The sequence below is a fragment of the Carcharhinus amblyrhynchos genome, unplaced genomic scaffold (assembly GCF_965287045.1).
Source record: "Carcharhinus amblyrhynchos unplaced genomic scaffold, sCarAmb.v2.hapA scaffold_458, whole genome shotgun sequence".
In the NCBI taxonomy this organism is placed as follows: domain Eukaryota; kingdom Metazoa; phylum Chordata; class Chondrichthyes; order Carcharhiniformes; family Carcharhinidae; genus Carcharhinus; species Carcharhinus amblyrhynchos.
Window position 1 is genome coordinate 54,578 of NW_027650198.1, and position 24,423 is coordinate 79,000.

The window sequence follows — 24,423 nt, forward strand, 5'->3', positions numbered from 1 at the left end:
AGGTGAGAGGGGGAAGTTTAAGGGGGATGTGCGGGGGGAGTTTTTCACACAGAGAGGGGTGGGTGCCTGGAACGCGCTGCCAGAGGAGGGGGTGGAAGCAGGAACATTAACAACATTTAAGAAACATCTGGATGGGTTCATGAATAGAGAGGGAATAGAGGGATATGGATTGAGTGAGGACAGAAGGTTTTTATTTAGTTTAGTTCAGACATCATGATTGGTACAATTTGTAGGGCTGGAGAGCCTGTTCCTGTGGCTGTTCTTTGTTCTGATAGGAAAGAGGGGGATGTAAAAGGGGTGGGGGGGAGGTGCACTACTGGTTAAGGAGAATATCACAGCTTTACTCCAGGAGGACACCTCGGAGGGTTCATACAGTGAGGCAATAAGGATAGAGCTCAGGAATAGGAAAGCTGTAGTCACAATGTTGCAGGTTTACTATCGGCCACCCAACTGCCAGCGGGAGATCAAGGAACAGATAAGTAGGCAGATTTTGGCAAAGTGTAAAAATAACAGGACAAATCCATGAATAGGATGGGAAAAGAGGGATATGGTCCCCAGAAGGATAGGGAGTTTTAGTTCAGTGAGACAGCACGGTTGGTGCAGGCTTGGAGGACCAAAGGGCCTGTTCCTGTGCTGTAATTTTCTTTGTTCTTTGTTGTCATTAGGGTGTTGTACAGACTGCTGTTTTACTTTCAATTTATATTCTGTACCAGCAAAAGCTCTGAGAGTAAATCTTTTCTAAGGTCAAAGATCCCTTTGCCTGTCAATACCTTTAAGGGTTCTGCCATTTACTGTATATTTCCTATCTTTATTAGACATTCCAAAATGCTTTACCTCACAGTTATCCGGATTAAACTCCACCTGCCATCTCTCTGCCCAAGTCTCCAACTGATCTATATCCTGCTGTATCCTCTGATGGTCCTCATCGCTATCCACAAATCCACCAACCTTTGTGTCATCCACAAACTTACTAATCAAACCAGTTACATTTTCCTCCAAATCATTTATATATATTGCAAACAGCAAAGGTCCCAGCACTGATCCCTGAGGAATGCCACTTGTCACAGCCCTCCATTCAGAAACACACCCTTCCACTGCTACCCTCTGTCTTCTTTGACCGAGCCAGTTTTGTATCCACCTTGCCAGCTCACCTCTGATCCCACTGCGACTTCACCTTCTGCACCAGTCTGCCATGAGGGACCTCGTCAAAGGCCTTACTGAAATCCATGTAGACAACATCCACTGCCCTACCCTCATCAATCATCTTCATCACTTCCTTGAAAAACTTGATCATGTTCATGAGACACAACCTCCCCTTCACAAGACATTGCCATCAAATCAATTGATCATCTCTTAAAGCAATCATGTAGCCATTTAAATATATAACAAGGTGCTTATAAACGACATCCACCGATATTTGCCTGCCCAGCATGTTATTACTGCCTGAGAAAGTTGTGGTTTGTTAGATACGATCGACTCTTTATAAATCCACGCTGCTCTCTGATCAACTGAGATTTCTCAAAGTGCTGAGTCGATTTATTCTGGATTCCAATTGCCTGACACCCGCTGTTGATTCCCAGGTCTGTAAGCTCCCTGTTTCACTGGTTACTGAAATTCTTGTTGTAATTTTCTGATGTAAATTGGTTACAGGAGATGTGAACAATGTGAAAATCACCCCAAACCTGGTGAACTCCACGTCAGACTCTGACCTGGTGAAGTACCGAGCGATTGGCAAAATCCCACAAATCACACTCAACTTTGTGGATTTTAAAGGTGAAAATCTCATCCTGTCATCGCCAGGAGACAAGGAGATCATTGCACCAACAAAAGTAAAGGAGAGAACGCACAACGTCACTGAAAAGGTTACACAGGTGAGGTTAAAGGTCAGGTGCTGCGTGTGAGGTTAAAGGTCAGGTGCTGAGTGTGAGGTTAAAGGTCAGGTGCTGTGTGTGAGGTTAAAGGTCAGGTGCTGAGTGTGAGGTTAAAGGTCGGGTGCTGAGTGTGAGGTTAAAGGTCAGGTGCTGAGTGTGAGGTTAAAGGTCAGGTGCTGAGTGTGAGGTTAAAGGTCGGGTGCTGAGTGTGAGGTTAAAGGTCAGGTGCTGAGTGTGAGAGGTCACTGGTGAAGCACGGGGATGGGGATTTTGTTTTATGCTGTGATGGTTCGCGGTATCTGTGTTTTGAACAGTTATCGACAGGGATTGTATACAGGGGTCAGGAATTTAATTCATATTCAGAACGTGGGTGTCGCTGGCCAGACAGCATTTATTGCCCATCCCTAATTATCCCTCGGGAAGGTGGTGGTGAGCTGTCCTCCTGAGCTGCTGGTTTGTTATAGATACAAAATCCTGGAAGTTTCTCCGTTACAGCACTGTGAGGATTGGGATCGAGGCAGAGCTGGGCATTGAGGGACCGATGGGGACAGAGTGGTGAAGAAGGCATTTGGTTTATTTGGTTTCATCGGTCAGAACATTGAATACAGGAGTTGGGACGTCTTGTTGAAGTTGTACAAGACATTGGTAAGGCCACACTTGGAATACTGTGTACAGTTCTGGTCACCCTATTATAGAAAGGATATTATTAAACTAGAAAGAGTGCAGAAAAGATTTACTAGGATGCTACTGGGACTTGATGGATTGAGTTATAAGGAGAGGCTGGATAGACTGGGACTTTTTTCTCTGGAGTGTAGGAGGCTGAGGGGTGATCTTGTAGAGGTCTATAAAATAATGAGGGGCACAGATCAGCCAGATAGTCAATATCTTTTCCCAAAGGTAGGGGAGTCTAAAACTAGAGGGCAGAGGTTAAAGGTGAGAGGGAGAGATACAAAAGGGTCCAGAGGGCCAATTTTTTCACAGAGGGTGGTGAGTGTCTGGAACGAGCTGCCAGAGGCAGTAGTAGAGGCGGGTACAATTTTGTCTTTTAAAAAGCGTTTAGACAGTTACATGGGTAAGATGGGTACAGAGGGATATGGGCCAAATGTGGGCAATTGGGACTAGCTTAGGGGTTTTAAAAAAATGGGTGATGTGGAGAATTTGGGCGGAGGGCCTGTTTCCATGCTGTAAACCTCGATGAGTCTATGAGAAGCAGCTGGCTGTGTGTGTGAGTGATTAATGGGTAGTAAATCCAGGATTACCGAGTGTGGGACCTGAATCCAGAGAGGCTGGAGATTAACTGAAGCTTCAGTTTGAGAGAGAACAGAAATCTTCTCCAGACTTAAACTGGGTGAAAGCATTTCCAGCTCCGCTTCTGGGGTCAGTGTGACCTCTAACCTCTGGCCATTTAAACATCGGGACCCTGAACATAACCAACAGCCCCAGTGACCGCAAAGAAACTAACCACCCATCCCCTAACCCTAACCCTCCCCCCCTCACCCTCACCCTCCCCCTGCCCTTCCCCTCCCCTCCCCCCCCACATCCTCCCCCCCAATCCCCCCTCCTCTCACCCTCCCAGTCCCCCCTTACCCTTCCAATCCCCCTCCACTTACCCTCCTCCCCCATACCGTCTCCCTCAACCTCCCCCTTTCCTTTCCCTCCTCCTCAACCTCACCCTCCCCTCTCCCCTCCCCTCCCTTCCCCCTCCCCCTCATCCTCCCTTCACTTCAACCTGTGGGCAGTACAGTAGCACAGTGGTTAGCGCTACCACCTCACAGCGCCAGGGACCTGAGTTTGATTCCGACTTTGGGTCACTGTCTGTGTGGAGTCTGCATGTTCTCCCCATGTCTGCGTGGGTTTCCTCCGGGTGCTCCAGTTTCCTCCCACAGTCTGAAAGATGTGCGGGTTCGGGTGCATGGACCCCAACAGGCGCTGGAGTGTGGCGACGAGAGGAATTTCACAGCAACTTCATTGCAGTGTTAATGTAAGCCTTACTTGTGACTAATAAATAAACTTTAAACTTTCAAACCTCTCTTCACCCCCTCACCCCCCCCCCCCCCCCCCCCCCCCCCGCTCCTGTGCTGTTCTCCCCACAGTGTTATGTCTGGTGGCCCCCAGGGTTTATTGGAATGTTTGTGGATATTATTTTAATGAAAGTATTATAAGGTTTCTCACTGCAGACAGATTCATAGAATCATAGAACCCTACAGTGCAGAAAGAGACCATTCGGCCCACTGACCACAATCCCACCCAGTCCCTATCCCCATATCCCTGCACATTTTACCCACTAATCCCTCTAACCTACACATCTCAGGACACTAAGGGGAAATTTTAGCATGGCCAATTAACCTAACCCGCACATCTCTGGACTGTTGTTGCTAAACTCTCAGTCCCGTGAATGAATGCTGTGGGATTGGCGAGCTGGGGTAATGAGCAGAGACTCGAGGGGCTGCGCGCAGGGTTAGTGGGTCCCGACTGCCTCTGTGGTGGGACCGTCACTGTTCATGGTGTTGGGTTCAGCTGGGGATGGAAAGGAGCTGATACTCCAGCCTCCCAACCCAGTGGGAAAGCTTACTGAGTGGCTCTGAATGGGGAGAAATGTGAGGTCATTCACTTTGGACCCAAAAAGAAAAAAAAGGGGGATTTTCTACATGCTGAAGAATGGGAAAGAATGGGTCCAAAGAGACTCGGATTTCCAGGTGCAGAGATTATCAAAATATTACAAACAGGTACAGAAAATGATTAAAAGGACTAATGAAATGCTGGTTTACTATCTCAAGGACTAGAATATAAGAGGTAGTTCGATAAGCACTGGTTAGATTACACCTGGAGAGCAGTTCTGGAAATCAGCGCTTTGGAAGAATATATTGTCCTTTGGTAGTGCAGTGTAGATTTACCACAATGATACGGGGATATTCCAGCTGTTTACCATGGGGTAATCAGTGTGGAACACCAGAGAGATATCAGGCTCCCCAAGTGACAGCTCTCAGTCTCTCACTCCTGCAGCACCATTTACTAACCCAGGAAAGATCCCAGGGAACATCACAAGTGACATCGCCACCCACAAACCAACCAACTAAATCTGGGGAGACGGTGACATAGAAGTAATATCACCTCAACACCCCCTCCCTATCTCTGTAACCCCCTCCAGCCCCCTACACCCCCTCCCTATCTCTGTAACCTCCTCCAGCCCCTACACCCCTCCCTATCTCTGTAACCTCCTCCAGCCCCTACACCCTCTCCCTATCTCTGTAACCTCCTCCAGCCCCTACACCCCCTCCCTATCTCTGTAACCCCCTCCAGCCCCCTACACCCCCTCCCTATCTCTGTAACCTCCTCCAGCCCCTACACCCCTCCCTATCTCTGTAACCTCCTCCAGCCCCCTACACCCCCTCCCTATCTCTGTAACCTCCTCCAGCCCCTACACCCCTCCCTATCTCTGTAACCTCCTCCAGTCCCTACACCCCCTCCCTATCTCTGTAACCTCTCCCAGCCCCCTACACCCCCGCCCTATCTCTGTAACCTCCTCCAGCCCCCTACACTCCCTCCCTATCTCTGTAACCTCCTCCAGTCACTACACCCCTCCCTATCTCTGTAACCTCCTCCAGTCCCTACACCCCTCCCTATCTCTGTAACCTCCTCCAGTCCCTACACCCCTCCCTATCTCTGTAACCTCTTTCAGCCCCCTACACTCCCTCCCTATCTCTGTAACCTCCTCCAGTCACTACACTCCCTCCCTATCTCTGTAACCTCCTCCAGTCACTACACCCCCTCCGTATCTCTGTAACCTCCTCCAGCCCCCAACACCCCTCCCTATCTCTGTAACCTCTTCCAGCCCCTACACCCCTCCCTATCTCTGTAACCCCCTCCAGCCCCTACACCCCTCCCTATCTCTGTAACCCCCTCCCCCCAACACCCCTCCCCATCTCTGTAACCCCCTCCAGTCCCCTACACCCCTCCCTATCTCTGTAACCCCCTCCAGCCCCTACACCCCCTCCCTATCTCTGTAACCTCCTCCAGCCCCTACACCCCTCCCTATGTCTGTAACCCCCTCCAGCCCCTACACCCTCTCCCTATCTCTGTAACCTCCTCCAGCCCCCTACACCCTTTCCCTATCTCTGTAACCTCCTCCAGCCCCCTACACCCTCTCCCTATCTCTGTAACCTCCTCCAGCCCCCTACACCCTCTCCCTATCTCTGTAACCTCCTCCAGCCCCCTACACCCTCTCCCTATCTCTGTAACCTCCTCCAGCCCCCTACACCCTCTCCCTATCTCTGTAACCTCCTCCAGCCCCCTACACCCTCTCCCTATCTCTGTAACCTCCTCCAGCCCCCTACACCCTCTCCCTATCTCTGTAACCTCCTCCAGCCCCCTACACCTCCTTCCTATCTCTGTAACTTCCTCCAGCCTCTCCCAGCCTCCCTATCTCTGGGTTCCTCTCACTCCAGCCTCTTGAGTATTTCTGTTTTGAATCACTGTCCTTTCTCCTCTCACTCTCATTTCTGAAAAGCTTGACTGAGATTTGCTGCTCTAATATCTCCTTCTGTGACACAGTGTCTGGAGATTTCCCAGCATGATGTGAAGGAGTGGATAGAGCTGTTACAAAGGCTTATAGTGTGTTAGTGTTTATTAACAGGGGGTTTGAGTTTAAGAGCCGTGGGGTTATGCTGCAACTATACAGGACCTTGGTGAGACCACATCTGGAATATTGTGTGCCGTTCTGGTCACCTCATAAGAACATAAGAGCATAAGAAATAGGAGCAGGAGTCGGCCATCTAGCCCTTCGAGCCTGCCCCGCCATTCAATAAGATCATGGCTGATCTGTCGTGGCTCAGTTCCACTTTCCCGCCCTCTCCCCATAACCCTTAATCCCCTTGCCTATCAAAAACCTATCAACCCGCGTCTCAAAAATATTTAGCGAGGCAGCCTCCACCACTTCAACGGGCAGAGAATTCCAGAGATTCACCACCCTTTGAGTGAAGAAGTTCCTCCTCAACTCCGTTCTAAACCGCCCCCCTTTTATCTTGAGGCTGTGCCCCCTAGTCCTACTGTCTTTTTTGAGCGGGAAGAGTCTCTCCACCTCTATCCTATCCATCCCATTCATCATCTTATACGTCTCAATGAGATCTCCCCTCATTCTTCTAAACTCTAACGAGTACAAGCCCAGTTTATTCAGCCTCTCCTCATAGTTCAACCCCCTCAACTCCGGTATCAGCCTAGTAAACCTCCTCTGCACTCCCTCCAAGGCCAAAATATCTTTGCGCAGGTGCGGCGCCCAAAACTGCACACAGTACTCCAGCTGCGGCCTCACCAATGCCCTATACAGCCGCAGCAAGACCTCCCTACTTTTATATTCAATCCCCCTCGCTATGAAGGCCAGCATCCCATTCGCCTTCCTGACCACCTGCTGCACCTGCAAGCTGGGTTTTTGCGACTCATGCACAAGGACCCTGAGGTCCCTCTGCACCGTCGCCTGCTGCAGTTTTTCGCCCCGTAAGTAATAGTCCTTCCTACCATTATTCCTACCAAAGTGGACCACCTCACACTTGCCAACATTAAATTCCATTTGCCATTTCCTGGCCCATTCGCCCAGCCTATCTAGATTCTTCTGCAGACTCTCCACACCCTCCGCACAATTTGCCGTTCCCCCAATCTTGGTGTCATTAGCAAATTTCGACACCCTACACTCGGTTCCCTCCTCCAGATCATCTATATAAATGGTAAATAGCTGAGGCCCCAGCACCGACCCCTGGGGCACTACTATAAGAAGGATGTGGAAGCATTAGTGAGAGTGCAGAGGAGATTTACCAGGATGCTGCCTGGTTTGGAGGGTAGGTCTTATGAGGAAAGGTTGAGGGAGTTGGGGCTTTTCTCTTTAGAGTGGAGGAGGATGAGAGGCGACTTAATAGAGGTTTATAAGATGATGAGGGAGATAGACAGAGTGGACGTTCAGAGACTATTTCCTTGGGTGGATGTAGCTGTTACTAGGGGGCATAACTATAAGGTTGATGGTGGGAGATATAGGAGGGATGTCTGAGGTAGATTCTTCACTCAGAGAGTGGTTGGGGTGTGGAATACACTGCCTGCTGTGATAGTGGAGTCGGACACTTTAGGAACTTTCAAGCAGTTATTGGATAGGCACATGGAGCACTCCAGAATGATAGGGAGTGGGATAGCTTGCTCTTGGGTTTGGACATAGCTCGGCACAACATTGAGGGCTGAAGGGCCTGTACTGTGCTGTACTGTTCTATGTTTCTATTCCCGCTCCGATTCCAGGGCCGGTGAGGCTCGGATGTTCTCCGCGGGTATCGGGTGGATTTGTAGGAAGCTTGGGCGGGTGTGCTGGTAAAATTTCGCCCATTGAGGATTTTGTGAAGGGTTTGGTGATGTTTGAGTCTTTTAAAAAAGTTATAAAAATACAAAGATAAAAGCAAAATCCTGTGGATGCTGGAATCTGAAACAAAAACAGAAAATGCTGGAAAATCTCAGCGGGTCTGACAGCCCCTGTGGGGAGAGAATAGAGCCAATGTTTTGAATCAGGAGACCCTTCATCATACAGAGGAGGGTGCAGAGGAGATTTACAAGGATGTTGCTTGGACTGGGAGGCATGCCTTATGAAGATAGGTTGAGGGAGCTGGGACTCTTTTCCCTGGAGAGACGAAGGTTGAGAGGCGACCTGATAGAGGTTTATAAAATGTTGAGAGGAATAGATAGGGTGGATTCTCAGAGGCTATTTCCCCGGGTTGAAATGGTCGCTACGAGAGGACACAGATTTAAGGTGCGGGGAGGGAGGTTCAGAAGTGATGTTAGGGGTAAGTTTTTCACTCAGAGGGTGGTGAGTGAATGGAATCGGCTGCCGTCAGTGGTGGTGGAGGCGAACTCGCTGGGGTCTTTTAAAAGACTTCTGGATGAGTATATGGGGTTTAATGGGATTGGGGGTTATAGATAGGTCTATAGATTGGTAGGTGTTGATGTGATCGGTGCAACTCGTGGGCCGAAGGGCCTGTTTGTGCTGTAGTGTTCTATGTTCTATGTTCTATATAAATGCAAGCTGTTGCTGTGATGGAATCAGGTCTGTCTGTGATCTCCAGGGTTACTGGGACTGGAGACAGCCAGCACTGGAGGGGTTAATGAGACCTGGTTCTGATCTCTCCTTCACGCTGTTAACGCTCCAGCTGTTTGTTCCTCTGGTTTTCTCCAGAGCTGTGGACTTGCTGTCTCCGGCAGGGAGTTAAACTGATTCCCTATTTCCCAATGTCTGGGAGCTGGACAGCAGCTGGAGCTCAGCAGAATCAGCCGGAACCATCGGCAACAGGCAGCATTGCCGTGTGGAATCTCCGCTCCAAACATCTCCACAGACAGGTCCACCCTACACCGCAACTTACACCCCCAGGACTGAGAGTGGAATCAGAGTGACCCATTGGGATCGAACAGGAATTCCAGGAGACTAAACGGGGATGGAGTGAATCCCCGAGAGATTGAGCAGGGATCAATGTACAGCTCAGAGTGAATCAACGGGAATCGAGTGACTCCCCCGAGACACTGAATAGGGGATTGAGTCAAAGCTCCTGGAGATCCGGCTGGGATCGAGCAGGGATCGAGTTGAATCTCTCAAGAGATCATGCTGGGATTGAGTCGAATTTCTCAGAGATCGAGTTGGGATCGAACAGAGATCAAGTTGAATCTCTCAGAGATCGAATTGGGATCGAGCAGGGATCAAGTTGAATCTCTCAGAGATTGAGTTGGGATCGAGCAGGGATTGAGTTGAATCTCTCAGAGATTGAGTTGGGATCGAGCAGGGATCGAGTTGAATCTCTCAGAGATTGAGTTGGGATCGAGCAGGGATCAAGTTGAATCTCTCAGAGATTGAGTTGGGATCGAGCAGGGATCGAGTGAGCAGTTCAGTTTTCACACAGAAGGCTATTGGGTGATTGGTTCTGATTCGGGTTCCTGGCAAGTGGATCTTGTGGTGATCTTGTGATCCCAGAGGATCAATGAGACGAGAGTTGGGAGGTGGAAGATGATGTCAGTGAGTATTCGGGACACGCACTATCTCGATGGATCACAGGGAGGTTTGGAGAGTCGGAGTACGAGACTCAGGCGCGGAGTCAGGATCTCCAGCCTTGTGGCCCACGAGGTAGGTTTCAGGAGCGAGGGGGAGGCACTCCGATATCTCACAGCCTGGGGTTGTCACTGCTTCCTCACCCTGAGGGTACAATCTGCACCCCAGTGCCAGGCCTGTCTCCCCCAATCATCACACAGCCCCGAGGGGTTTCCCACTTTGTTCACCCTCAGACAGACAGACACGGAACTGAGACACGGAATCACATCAGCAAGGTGGACAGAGTGGATGAGGAGGGGGCATAGCTTTAAATTAAGGGGTGGTAGTTATAGGACGGATGTCAGGGGTAGGTTCTTTACCCAGAGGGTGGTGAGGGATTGGAATGCCCTGCCTGCTGCAGTTGTAAATGCGCCTAGTTTGGGGGCGTTTAAGAGATCCGTGGATAGGTTTATGGACGAAAAGGGATTGGTTTAGATTAGTGGGTCATTGCTTTTTAACTGGTCAGCGCAACATCGTGGGCCGAAGGGCCTGTTCTGCGCTGTAATGTTCTATGTTCTAAACTGTTCCCCTTAGTTAGAGGGTCAGTCACGAGGGGACAGAGGTTAAAGGTGAGGGACAGGAGATTTAGGGGGATGTGAGGATAAGCTTTTTACCCAGAGGGTGGTGAGGGTCTGGAATGCGCTGCCTGGGGGGCGGGTGGTGGAGGTGGGATGCCTCACATCCCTTAAAAAATACCTGGATCGGCACCTGGCACATCGGAACATTCCGGGCTATGGGCCAAGTGCTGGCAGACGGGGTTAGGTGGGAGTTCAGGTGTTTGTAATGTGTGGGTGTGGATTCGATGGGCCGAAGGGTTTCCTTTGTGCTGGTTCTATGATGCTATAAGTTTTCAACCCCCCTTTTCTTCATTCCCTTTATTGGTTGATCCATCGTTTATTTATTTATTTGTGGGACACGAGTGTCGCTGGCTGGCCAGCACTTACTGTCCGCCCTGAGTTCCCCTTAGAAAGTAGCCGAAAATCAGCCACATTTCTGTGGCTCTGGAGTAACATGTAGGCCAGACCGGGTAAGGACAGCAGATTTCCTTCCCTAAAGGACATGAGTGAACCAGGTGGGTTTTCCTGTCAATCGACAATGGTTTCACCATTTGCAATGGGTGTATTCGATCCCGGGTCCCCACAGCATTATCCCAGCTCTCTGGACTATGGCACGGTGGCACAGTGGGTTAGCACTGCTGCCTCACAGCGCCAGGGACCTGGATTCAATTCCCGACTTGGGTCACTGTCTGTGTGGAGTCTGCACATTCTCCCCGTGTCTGTGTGGGTTTCCCCTGGGTGCTCCGGTTTCCTCCCACAGTCCAATGATGTGCTGGTTAGGGTGCATTGGTTGTGCTAAATTCTCCCTCAGTGTAACCCAAACAGGCGCCAGAGTGTGGGGACTCGGGAATCTTGACAGTAACTTCATTGCAGTGTTAATGTAAGCCTACTTGTGACACTAATAAATAAACTTAAACATCAACTTAAACTGATTCAGTAACAATATCATTGTGCCACGACACCCTGAAGCAGCTGTGTGGGTCTGTGTTTGTGGATGTGTGGTTTAAAGTTTTTTAAAGTTTATTTATTAATGCCACAAGTAGGCTGACATCATAGAATCCCTACAGACGGAGGCCATTCAGCCCATCAAATCTGCACTGACCACAATCCCACCCAGGCCCTATTCCCATGCATTTACCCCGCTAGTCCCCCTGACACTAATGGACAATTTAGCATGGCCAATGTACCCTAACCAGCACGTCTGTCAGACTGTGGGAGGAAATCGGAACCAGGAAAATTTTCAGACTGGAGGCCAGTTACCAGCGGTGTACCACAGGGATCAGTGCTGGGTCCTCTGCTATTTGTGATTTTTATCAATGACTTGGAAGAGGGGGCTGAAGGGTGGGTCAGTAAATTTGCTGATGACACCAAGATTGGTGGAGTAGTGGGTGAGGTGGAGGGCTCTTGCAGGCTGCAAAGAGACATTGATAGGATGCAGAGCTGGGCCGAAAAGTGGCAGATGGAGTTTAACCCTGATAAGTGTGAGGTGATTCATTTTGGTAGGAAAAACTTGAATGCGGATTATAGGGCCAACGGCAGGGTTCTGAGGAATGTGGAGGAACAGAGAGATCTTGGGGTTCATATCCACAGATCTCTGAAGGTTGCCACTCATAAGAATAAGAGGGACCTTATTGAAACATATGAAACATATAAGATGATTAGAGGTTTAGATAGGGTGGATAGTGATAGCCTTTTTCCTCGGATGGAGAAAGCTAGCACGAGGGGGCACGGCTTTAAATTAAGGGGGGGTAGTTATAGGACGGATGTCAGAGGTAGGTTCTTTACCCAGAGGATGGTGAGGGATTGGAATGCCCTGCCTGCTGCAGTTGTAAATGCGCCTAGTTTGGGGGCGTTTAAGAGATCCGTGGATAGGTTTATGGACGAAATGGGATTGGTTTAGATTAGTGGGTTAGTGTTGTTTTTTTTTAAAAGCTGGTCGGCGCAACATCGTGGGCCGAAGGGCCTGTTCTGCGCTGTAATGTTCTATGTTCTATGTTCTATAAGAAATAGGAGCAGGAGTCGGCCATCTAGCCCTTCGAGCCTGCCCCGCCATTCAATAAGATCATGGCTGATCTGAAGTGGATCAGTTCCACTTTCACGCTCTCTCCCCATAACCCTTAATTCCCTTGTCTATCAGAAACCTATCTACCCGTGACTTAAATATATTTAGCGAGGTAGCCTCCACCACTTCAACGGGCAGAGAATTCCAGAGATTCACCACCCTTTGAGTGAAGAAGTTCCTCCTCAACTCTGACCTAAACTGCCCCCGCCCCTTATTCTGAGGCTGTGCCCCCTAGTCCTACTGTCCTTTCTAAGCAGGGAGAATCTCTCTACCTCTCCTCCTACTCTCCACACTCAAGTGGATAGAGCTGTGAAGAAGGCTTATAGTGTGTTAGTGTTTATTAACAGGGGGTTTGAGTTTAAGAGCCGTGGGGTTATGCTGCAACTGTACCGGACCTTGGTGAGACCACATGTGGAATATTGTGTTCAGTTCTGGTCACCTCACTATAAGAAGGATGTGGAAGCATTGGAGAGAGTGCAGAGGAGATTTACCAGGATGCTGCCTGGTTTGGAGGGTAGGTCTTATGAGGAAAGGTTGAGGGAGCTGGGGCTTTTCTCTTTAGAGCGGAGGAGGATGAGAGGCGACTTAATAGAGGTTTATAAGATGATGAGGGGGTTTGATAGAGTGGACGTGCAGAGACTATTTCCTCGGGTGGATGTAGCTGTTACTAGGGGGACATAACTATAAGGTTCATGGTGGGAGATATAGGAGGGATGTCTGAGGTAGATTCTTCACTCAGAGACTGGTTGGGGTGTGGAATACACTGCCTGCTGTGATAGTGGAACATAGAACATTCCAGCGCAGTACAGGCCCTTCGGCCCTCGATGTTGCGCCGACCAGTGGAACCAATCTAATGACCCTCTAACCTAAACTATTCCAATGTTATCCATATGCCTATCCACTGACCATTTGAACACCCTTAAAGTTGGCGAGTCCACAACTGCTGCAGGCAGGGCATTCCACGCCCTTACTACCCTCTGAGTAAAGAACCTACTGCTGACATCCGTCCTATAATTACCACCCCTTAATTTAAAGCTATGTCCCCTCGTGTTAGCCATCACCATCCGAGGTAAAAGGCTCCCACTGTCCACCCTATCCAATCCTCTGATCATCTTGTATGCCTCAATCAGGTCACCTCGTAACCTTCTTCTCTCTAATGAAAACAACCTCAAGTCCCTCAGCCTTTCCTCATAAGACCTTCCCACCATACCAGGCAACATCCTGGTAAACCTCCTCTGCACCCTTTCCAATGCCTCCACATCCTTCTTATAATGCGGCAACCAGAACTGTACGCAATACTCCAAGTGCGGCCGCACCAGAGTTTTGTATAGTGGAGTCGGACACTTTAGGAACTTTCAAGCGATTATTGGATAGGCACATGGAGCACACCAGAATGACAGGGAGTGGGATAGCTTGATCTTGGGATTGGACATAGCTCGGCACAACATTGAGGGCTGAAGGGCCTGTACTGTGCTGTACTGTTCTATTATGGAGTCTGCACGTTCTCCCTGTGTCTGCGTGGGCTTCCTTAGGGTGCTCCAGTTTCCTCCCACAGTCCAAAGATGTACAGGTTAGTTGGAATGGCCAATGCTAAATTGCCCCTTTGTGTCCAAAAGTATATAAGTTTGGGGAATTAGTGGGGTAAGTACGTGTGGTTAGAGGGATAGATGGGTAAGATGCTGTGTTGGAGAGTTGGTACAGATTTGATGAGCTGAATGGCCTCACGTTGGGATTCTTTGATTCTGTGATAAAGAATCCTGTGTCTATTACTGCCTGTTTGCAGCCAAGCTGGGACTGTGGAGGTGATTGTCCTGTTCTGCTGGGTTTCTGCTGGAGATGGTGTTTCAGATTGAAGAAGATCCTGGTGGGATGGGATTGATGGAGTCGCTGTCTCTGATTGGGCTGAAGATCGTTTCTTCTCGTTTGTCGTTTCTTGTTCAAAATGTACATTCCACAGTGAACATTGCACTTTAACCTCTGACCCCAGACCATACGAGTCATGATGTGGGTATGCCGGCGTTGGACTGGCGTAAACACAGTAAAAAGTCTGACAACACCAGGTTTGAGTCCAGCCTATTTATTTGATAATATTCTCACAAGCTTTCGGGGTTAGCCCCTTTGTCAGGTGAATGGAGAGTTCTGGCCTCAGACAGAGCATATAAAGCACAGACAGTTTAGAGATTACTGATTAGAATGCGAATCCTTACACCTAACCTGCTGTTCAAGACCTGAAGTGGCTGATAATGTGAGTGGAAGGAGCACTGATCACAGTTTAAAGAGATGTGTATTGTCTCCAGACAGTACAGTAAGTGAGGTTCTTTAAACTGTGATCAGTGCTCCTTCCACTCACATTATCAGCCACTTCAGGTCTTGAACAGCAGGTTAGGTGTAAGGATTCGCATTCTAATCAGTAATCTGTAAACTGTCTGTGCTTTATATGCTCTGTCTGAGGCCAGAACTCTCCATTCACCTGACGAAGGGGCTAACCCGAAAGCTTGTGAGTCTATTATCAAATAAATCGGTTGGACTAAAACCTGGTGTTGTCAGACTTTTTACTGTGCCCAGACCATACACCATTCCACAGTGAACATTGCACTTTAACCTCTGACCCCAGCACATAGTTGCTCTTAGCAAATACCAAGAGGGAGTGGGCCCGAGTGTACTGCGCTTGGCAGCAGCTCTGGTTGAGGCTCCTGACACTGAGGTTCCTGGGTGTGAGGTGCCGGCGAGAGGAGGCCTGGCAGAGTCGCTGGGGGCTGCGATCGGAATTACTCACACTGGAATGTGACTGGATGAATGTGAACAGGAGAAGAAACAGCTGCTGTCGCTTCATTCAGCGAAATCCAGCTGTGAAATTAAAGGAAACTTCTGGATTCTTGCCAGCTGCTTAGCGGAGAAAGCGAGAGAACATTCCAGAACCCTGTCACCATAAATCAGCGTCCATTCTTCTGTCTCTAATCTAAGGGCAACAAGGGGAAGAACACTCTGTACATTCCAGCCAATTCTATCAACGTCATTGCCAGAGATAAGAGACGGAAATCTCACCACAGTCTGGGAGAAACCAGGATTGGCATTTCTCTGCATTAACTATCGCTATCCAGCTGTGCACCCTCTCCGGGTAAAGTTCCAGCTCTGTGGACACTAACCCAAGGAGGTGTCAGTGCTGAGGGAGTGCCGCACTGTCAGAGGGTCAGTTCTGAGGGAGCGCTGCACTGTCAGAGGGTCAGTGCTGAGGGAGTGCCGCACTGTCAGAGGGTCAGTGCTGAGGGAGCGCCGCACTGTCAGAGGGTCAGTGCTGAGGGAGCGCCGCACTGTCAGAGGGTCAGTGCTGAGGGAGCGCCGCACTGTCAGAGGGTCAGTACTGAGGGAGTGCCGCACTGTCAGAGGGTCAGTGCCGAGGGAGTGCCGCACTGTCAGAGTGTCAGTGCTGAGGGAGCGCCGCACTGTCAGAGGGTCAGTGCTGAGAGAGTGCCGCACTGTCAGAGGGTCAGTGCTGAGGGAGCGCCGCACTGTCAGAGGGTCAGTGCTGAGGGAGCGCCGCACTGTCAGAGGGTCAGTGCTGAGGGAGTGCCGCACTGTCAGAGGGTCAGTGCTGAGGGAGTGCCGCACTGTCAGAGGGTCAGTGCTGAGGGAGCGCCGCACTGTCAGAGGGTCAGTGCTGAGGGACTGCCGCACTGTCAGAGGGTCAGTGCTGAGGGAGCACCGCACTGTCAGAGGGTCAGTGCTGAGGGAGTGCCGCACTGTCAGAGGGTCAGTACTGAGGGAGTGCCGCACTGTCAGAGGGTCAGTGCTGAGGGAGTGCTGCACTGTCAGAGGGTCAGTGCTGAGGGAGTGCCGCACTGTCAGAGGGTCAGTGCTGAGGGAGTGCCGCACTGTCAGAGGGTCAGTGCTGAGGGAGTGCCGCACTGTCAGAGGGTCAGATAGTGTGACATGAACCCAAGATCCCAGTTGACGCCATCCTCATGTGTGTGGAACACATTCTGCACATGAGGATGGCCTCAACCGGGATCTTGGGTTCATGTCACACTATCTGTAACCCCCACAACTTGCCTGGGTTTGTAAAATCTCACTAATTGTCCTCTCTGGAGACAATACACATCTCTTTAACCTGTGCTTAACCCTCTCTCCACTCACATTGTCTGTACCTTTAAGACTTGATTACCTGTAAAGATTCACATTCCAGCCATTATTTTGTAAATTGAGTTTGTGTCTTTAAATGCCCAGTTTGTGAACAGAACTCCCACTCACCTGATGAAGGAGTGAGACTCCGAAAGCTTGTGGCTTTTGCTACCAAATAAACCTGTTGGACTTTAACCAGGTGTTGCGAAACTTCTTACTTGGTTGTAGAAACCAGAGGGTAGCGGTGGAAGGGTGTTTTTCAGAATGGAAATCTGTAGTTAGTGGTGTTCTGCAGGGATCAGTGCTGGGATCTTTGTTGTTTGTAATATATATAAATGATCTGGAAGAAAATGTGGAGGGTCTGATTAGTACATTTGTGGGCGACACAAAGATAGGTGGAGTAAACCAAAGTAAAACCAAAGTAGAACGTACAGGGTAAATGGTAGGACTCTGAAGAGTGCAGATGAACAGAGGGATCTGGGAATACAGGTACAGAATTCCCTAAAAATGGTGTCACAGGTGGATAGGGTCGTAAAGAGTGCTTTTGGAACATTGGCCTTTATAAATCGGAGTATTGAGTATAAAAGTTGGAGTGTTATGGTGAGGTTGTATAAGGCATTGGTGAGGCTGAATTTAGAGTATTGTGTACAGTTTTGGTCACCTAGTTACAGGAAGGATGTAAATAAGATTGAAAGAGTGCAGAGGAGGTTCACAAGGATGTTGCTGGGACTTGAGAAGCTGAGTTACAGAGAGATTGAATAGGTTAGGACTTTATTCCCTGGAGTGTAGAAGAATGAGGGGAGATTTGATAGAGGTGTATAAGATTTTGATGGGTATAGATAGAGTGAATGCAAGCAGGCTTTTTCCACTGAGGCTAGGGGAGAAAAAAAACAGAGGGCATGGGTTAAGGGTGAAGGGGGAAAAGTTTAAAGGGAATATTAGGGGGGATTCTTCACACAGAGAGTGGTGGGAGTGTGGAATGAGCTGCCGGATAAAGTGGTAAATGCGGGGTCACTTTTAACATTTAAGAAAAACTTGGATGGGTTCATGGATGAGAGGGGTGTGGAGGGATATGGTCCAAGTGCAGGTCAGTGGGACTAGGCAAAAAATGGTTCAGCACAGACAAGAAGGGCCAAAGGGCCTGTTTCTGAGCTATAATTTTCTATGGTTCGATGGACTTTAGCAAGGCCTTTGACAAGGTACCGCATGGTAGGTTGTTGCATAAGGTTAAATCTCACGGGATCCAGGGTGAGGTATCTAAATGGATATAAAATTGGCTTCTTGACAGAAGCCAGAGGGTGGTTGTAGAGAGTTGTTTTTCAAACTGGAGGCCTGTGACCAGCGGTGTGCCTCAGGGATCAGTGCTGGGCCCACTGTTATTTGTTATTTATATTAATGATTTGGATGAGAATATAGGAGGCATGGTTAGTAAGTTTGCAGATGACACCAAGATTGGTGGCATAGTGGACAGTGAAGAAAGTTATCTCCAATTGCAATGGGATCTTGATCAATTGGGCCAGTGGGCTGACGAATGGTGGTGCATTTTGGTCGATTGAACCAGGGCAGGACTTACTCAGTTAATGGTAGGGCACTGGGGAGAGTTACAGAATAAAGAGATCTCGGGGGACAGGTTCATAACTCCATGAAAGTGGAGTCACAGGTGGACAGAGTGGTGAAGAAGGCATTCGGCATGCTTGGTTTCATTGGTCAGAACATTGAATACAGGAGTTGGGACGTCTTGTTGAAGTTGTACAAGACATTGGTAAGGCCACACTTGGAATACTGTGTCCAGTTCTGGTCACCCTATTATATAAAGGATATTATTAAACTAGAAAGAGTGCAGAAAAGATTTACTAGGATGCTACTGGGACTTGATGGATTGAGTTATAAGGAGAGGCTGGATAGACTGGGACTTTTTTCTCTGGAGCGTAGGAGGCTGAGGGGTGATCTTATAGAGGTCTATAAAATAATGAGGGGCACAGATCAGCTAGATAGTCAATATCTTTTCCCAAAGGTAGGGGAGTCTAAAACTAGAGGGTACAGGTTTAAGGTGAGGGGGAGAGATACAAAAGTGTCCAGAGGGGCAATATTTTCACACAGAGGGTGGTGAGTGTCTGGAACGAGCTGCCAGAGGTAGTCGTAGAGACGGGTACAATTTCGTCTTTTAAAAAGTATTTAAATATTTACATGGATAAGATGGATATAGAGGGATAAAGGCCAAATGTGGGCAATTGGGATTAGCTTAGGAGTTTAAAAACCAAAGGGCAGTATGGAGAAGTTGGGCCGAAGGGCCTGTTTCCATGCTGTAAAGCTCGATGACTCTATGACCTATGACATTACTGTGGCTCTGGAGTCACGTGTAGGCCAGACCGGTTAAGGACGGCAGATTTCCTTCCCTAAAGAAGATGAGTGAACCAGGTGGGTTTTCCAACAATCGACAATGGTCACCATTCCTGAGACTAGTTTTCTATCCCAGATTAATGAATTGAACTCAGGGCTCCAGACCATTCGCCTGGGTCTTTGGATTACTAGCCCACTCACCTTTGCGCTGTCCTCGCTGGGGATTGGGCAGTGATTTTTGGGGTTCGCCGCCCTAACTGATTTAATGTGAGTTGTTTCTGATTGGCTGGTGTGATTATGCCTTGGACAGGTTCTCTCGCTGGGAGCAGACGTTTTGCCGGAATACAAACTCCAAGCTCCTCGGATTCACAAATGGACCATTCTTCACTACAGCCCCTTCAAAGCGGTCTGGGATTGGCTGATTCTGTTATTGGTCATTTACACGGCAATTTTTACTCCGTATTCAGCTGCCTTCCTGTTGAATGATCAGGATGAGGTGAAGAGGCGAGGCTGTGGCTATTCCTGCAACCCACTGAACGTGGTGGATCTGATTGTGGACATCATGTTTATCATTGATATTCTCATTAACTTCCGCACCACCTACGTGAACAGTAATGATGAAGTGGTCAGCTATCCTGGTAAAATCGCCATCCATTACTTCAAAGGCTGGTTCCTCATTGACATGGTGGCTGCTATTCCCTTTGACCTGCTCATTTTCCGTTCTGGCTCTGACGAGGTGAGAATTAACAGAAAATAGATCCCAGGATTTAGGCCGCTCGGCCCCTCCAAACAATTCGATCAGGACTGATCTGATTCTGGCTTCAATTCCACCTCCCTTCCCCCATTCCCGCCTCTGATATCAATCAGGGATCCATCCAACTCCGAGTCAGTGACACTGCCCTCGGTGCTGTCTGGGAAGAGAGTTCCTCGGCTTGTTATAGAGGGAGCACAGCGAGGGTTTACCAGGCTGATTCCCGGGATGGCAGGTCTGTCAGATGAGGAGAGACTAAGTTGGTTAGGATTATATTCACTGGAGTTTAGAAGAGTGAGAGGGGATCTGATAGAAACGTATAAAATTCTAACAGGGTTAGACAGGGTAGATTCAGAAAGAATGTTCCCCAATGGTGGGGGGAGTCCAGAACTAGGGGGTCAGAGTTTGAGGGTGAGGGGTAAACCTTTTAGAATCTCTGTGACTCGATTACAATTGCGTCTTTTAAAAAGCATTTAGACAGTTACACGGATACGATGGGTATAGAGGGATATGGGCCAAATGCAGGCAATTGGGATTATCTTAGGGATTAAATACAAAAGGCAGTATGGACAGGTTGGGCCGAAGGGCCTGTTTCCCTGCTGTAAAACTCTACGACTCAATAACTCTAACTGAGGTGAGGAGAAATGTCTCCACCCAGAGGGTGGGGAATGTGTGGAATTCACTCCCACAGAAAGGAGTTGATTTCAGAAATTAGATATCGCTCTCAGGGCTAAAGGGATTGAGGGATATGGGGGGACGGAGGGGGGATCAGGATATTGAATTCGATGATCAGCCATGGTCATAATGAATGGCAGAGCAGGCTCGAAGGGCCAAATGGCCTCCTCCTGCTTTGAGTTTCTGTGTTTCTTTCTCCATCTTCAATAGCAGAGCCCTTGTTTTTAAACCATGTCCCCCTCATTCTCATCTCTCCCACAAGAGGAAATATACTTTCAGTACGCACCCCCATAGGTTCCCCTCAGGATTTTCTGTTTCTGCCAAACCCCAGTGAATACACCCTGGCCATCCTCCTCGGATAGCCCCCCCTCCCGTCCCAGGATGAGTCAAGTGAACCTTCTCTGAACTGCAATGAAATCTTGTCCAAAACAGTGTAACAAATGTGGTCTCACCCACATCCTGCACAACTGCAGCAAAGCTTCACTATTTCGATATTCCATTCCCCTCGCAACGTACACCAGCATTCCACTTCCTTCCCAATCACTGGCTGAACACTAACTTTTCCCAATTCATGTCATAAGTGACCTGGATGAGGAAGTGGAGGGATGGGTTAGTAAGTTCGCAGACGATACGAAGGTTGGTGGTGTTGTCGATAGTCTGGAGGGATGTCAGAAGTTGCAGCGAGACATAGATAGGATGCAAGACTGGACGGAGAAGTGACAGATGGACTTCAACGCGGATAAATGTGTAGTGGTCCATTTTGGCAGGATCAACGGGATGAACGAGTACACTATCAAGGGAAGGAATCTTAGCAGTGTTGAAGAGCAGAAGGACCTTGGGGTCCGGGTCCACAGGACTCTTAAATCAGCCTCGCAGGTGGAGGATGTGGTCAAGAAGGCGTATGGTGTACTGGCCTTCATTAATCGAGGGATTGAGTTTAGGAGTCGGGAGGTAATGCTGCAACTTTATAAGACCCTTGTCAGGCCTCATTTGGAGTACTGTGCGCAGTTCTGGTCGCCTCACTATAGGAAAGACGTAGAAGCTATTGAAAGGGTACAGAGGAGATTTACAAGGATGTTGCCTGGATTGGGAGGCATGCCTTATGAAGTTAGGTTGAGGGAGCTGGGACTCTTTTCCCTGGAGAGACGAAGGTTGAGAGGCGACCTGATAGAACATAGAACATTACAGCGCAGAACAGGCCCTTCGGCCCACGATGTTGCGCCGACCAGTTTAAAAAAAAACAACAACAATGACCCACTAACCTATACCAATCCCTTTTCGTCCATAAACCTGTCCACAGACCTCTTAAATGCCCCCAAACTAGGCGCATTTACAACTGCAGCAGGCAGGGCATTCCAATCCCTCACCACCCTCTGGGTAAAGAACCTACCCCTGACATCTGTCCTATAACTACCCCCCCTTAGTTTAAAGCCTTGCCCCCTCGTGCTAGATTTTTCCATCAGAGGAAAAAGGCTATCACTATCCACCCTATCTAAACCTCTAATCATCTTATATGTTTCAATAAGATCCCCTCTTAGCTGCCTTCTTTCCAGCGAAAACAACCCCAAATCCCTCAGCCTCTCCTCATAGGATCTCCCCTCCATACCAGGCAACATCCTGGTAAACCTCCTCTGCACCCTCTCCAAAGCCTCCACATCCTTCCTGTAACGTGGGGACCAGAACTGCACACAGTACTCCAAGTGCGGCCGCACCAGAGTTGTGTACAGTTGCAACGTAACGCTACGACTCCTAAATTCAATCCCCCTACCAATAAACGCCAAGACACTGTATGCCTTCTTAACAACCTTATCTACTTGATTCCCAACTTTCAGGGATCTATGTACACATACACCTAGATCCCTCTGCTCCTCCACACTATTCAAAGTCTTCCCGTTAGCCCTATACTCAACACATCTGTTATTCCTACCAAAATGAATTACCTCACATTTCTCTGCATTAAACTCCATCCGCCACCTCTCGGCCCAGCTCTGCAACCTGTCTAAGTCTTCCTGCAAACTATGACACCCTTCCTCACTATCTACCACACCTCCGACTTTGGTGTCATCAGCAAATTTACTGATCCACCCAACTATACCCTCATCCAGATCATTAATAAAAATTACAAACAGCAGTGGCCCCAAAACAGATCCCTGAGGCACACCACTTGTAACCGAACTCCATGATGAATATTTACCATCAACCACCACCCTCTGTCTCCTATCCGCTAGCCAATTCCTAATCCAGTTCCTTAGATCACCCCCAATCCCATACATCTGCATTTTGTGCAGAAGCCTACCATGGTGAACCTTGTCAAACGCCTTACTAAAATCCATATACACCACGTCCACTGCCTTACCCCCATCCACCTCTTTGGTCACTTTCTCAAAAAACTCAATAAGGTTAGTAAGGCACGACCTACCCGCTACAAAACCATGCTGACTATCTCCAATCAACTCATTACTCTCCAGAAGTTTATAAAATGTTGAGAGGAATAGATAGGGTGGATTCTCAGAGGCTATTTCCCCGGGTTGAAATGGTCGCTACGAGAGGACACAGGTTTAAGGTGCGGGGAGGAAAGTACAGAAGTGATGTTAGGGGTAAGTTTTTCACTCAGAGGGTGGTGAGTGAATGGAATCGGCTGCCGTCAGTGGTGGTGGAGGCGAACTCGCTGGGGTCTTTTAAAAGACTTCTGGATGAGTATATGGGGTTTAATGGGATTGGGGGTTATGGATAGGTCTATGGATTGGTAGGTATGGATGTGATTGGTGCAACTTGTAGGCCGAAGGGCCTGTTTGTGCTGTAGTGTTCCATGTTCTAGGCTTTGGAGAGGGTGCAGAGGAGGTTTACCAGGATGTTGCCTGGTATGGAGGGGAGATCCTATGAGGAGAGACTGAGAGATTTGGGGTTGTTTTCGCTGGAAAGAAGGCGGCTAAGAGGGGACCTTATTGAAACATATAAGATGATTAGAGGTTTAGATAGGGTGGACAGTGATAGCCTTTTTCCTCGGATGGAGAAAGCTAGCATGAGGGGGCACGGCTTTAAATTAAGGGGGTGGTAGTTATAGGACTGATGTCAGGGGTAGGTTCTTTACCCAGAGGGTGGTGAGGGACTGGAATGCCCTGCCAGCTGCAGTTGTAAATGCGCCTAGTTTGGGGGCGTTTAAGAGATCTGTGGATAGGTTTATGGACGAAATGGGATTGGTTTAGATTAGTGGGTTAGTGTTTTTTTTAAAAGCTGGTCGGCGCAACATCGTGGGCCGAAGGGCCTGTTCTGCGCTGTAATGTTCTATGTTCTATGTTCTATGTACCAGGACACCCAGATCCCTCTGTATCTCAGAGCTCTACAATCTCTTTCCATTTAAAGAATAATCTGCTTTTCATCTTTAGTCTTTTACCTTTGGAACAATATTCTTGTCACAGAGAGAGTGAAACAAAGGTTCACAAAACTAATTCCTGGGATGGAGGGATTATTCTGTGAGGAATGATTAAATACACTGAGCCTTTATTCTCTCCCATTTAGATTAACGGGAGGTCATCTCATTATAATATACAAAATTCTCACAGAGTGTGAGAGTGTGGATGTGGGTCAGATGTTTCTTTGAGCTGGTTGTGTCCAGAAGCAGGGACACAGTCTCAGAGTAAGGGGCAGGCCATTTGGGACTCAGATGAGGAGGAATTTCTTTACCCCAGAGTCTAAGACAGCGATTAATAAATTTCTACATGTTAAAGACATTAGAGATGTGGGGAATGTGCAGGGAATGGTACTGATGGGGATTAGCCATGATCTCCCTGACTGGGCAAGTGGTGACGAAGGGCTGTATGGCCTCCTGCTGTTTCTATTGTTATTATGTTCACAAGATAAGCCCCACACCCCAGGAACGAGTCCAGCGAGCGTTCTCTAAACTGCTTCGAACACAGTTGTGCCTTTTCCAAATGAGACCAACATTGCGA

The 24,423-nt window shown here is 48.7% G+C and overlaps 1 protein-coding gene across 1 annotated transcript in view; it reads left to right on the plus strand.

The window, feature by feature from the left end:
* The window catches only part of kcnh2b (potassium voltage-gated channel, subfamily H (eag-related), member 2b), a 91,568-nt gene that overhangs the window by 11,665 nt on the left and 55,480 nt on the right, over nucleotides 1–24,423 (plus strand). The window contains exons 3-4 of the mRNA XM_080183884.1: nucleotides 1,651–1,871; nucleotides 19,358–19,783. Coding sequence (XP_080040010.1) covers nucleotides 1,651–1,871; nucleotides 19,358–19,783 — 647 coding nt within the window. The remainder of the gene's footprint in view (nucleotides 1–1,650; nucleotides 1,872–19,357; nucleotides 19,784–24,423) is intronic.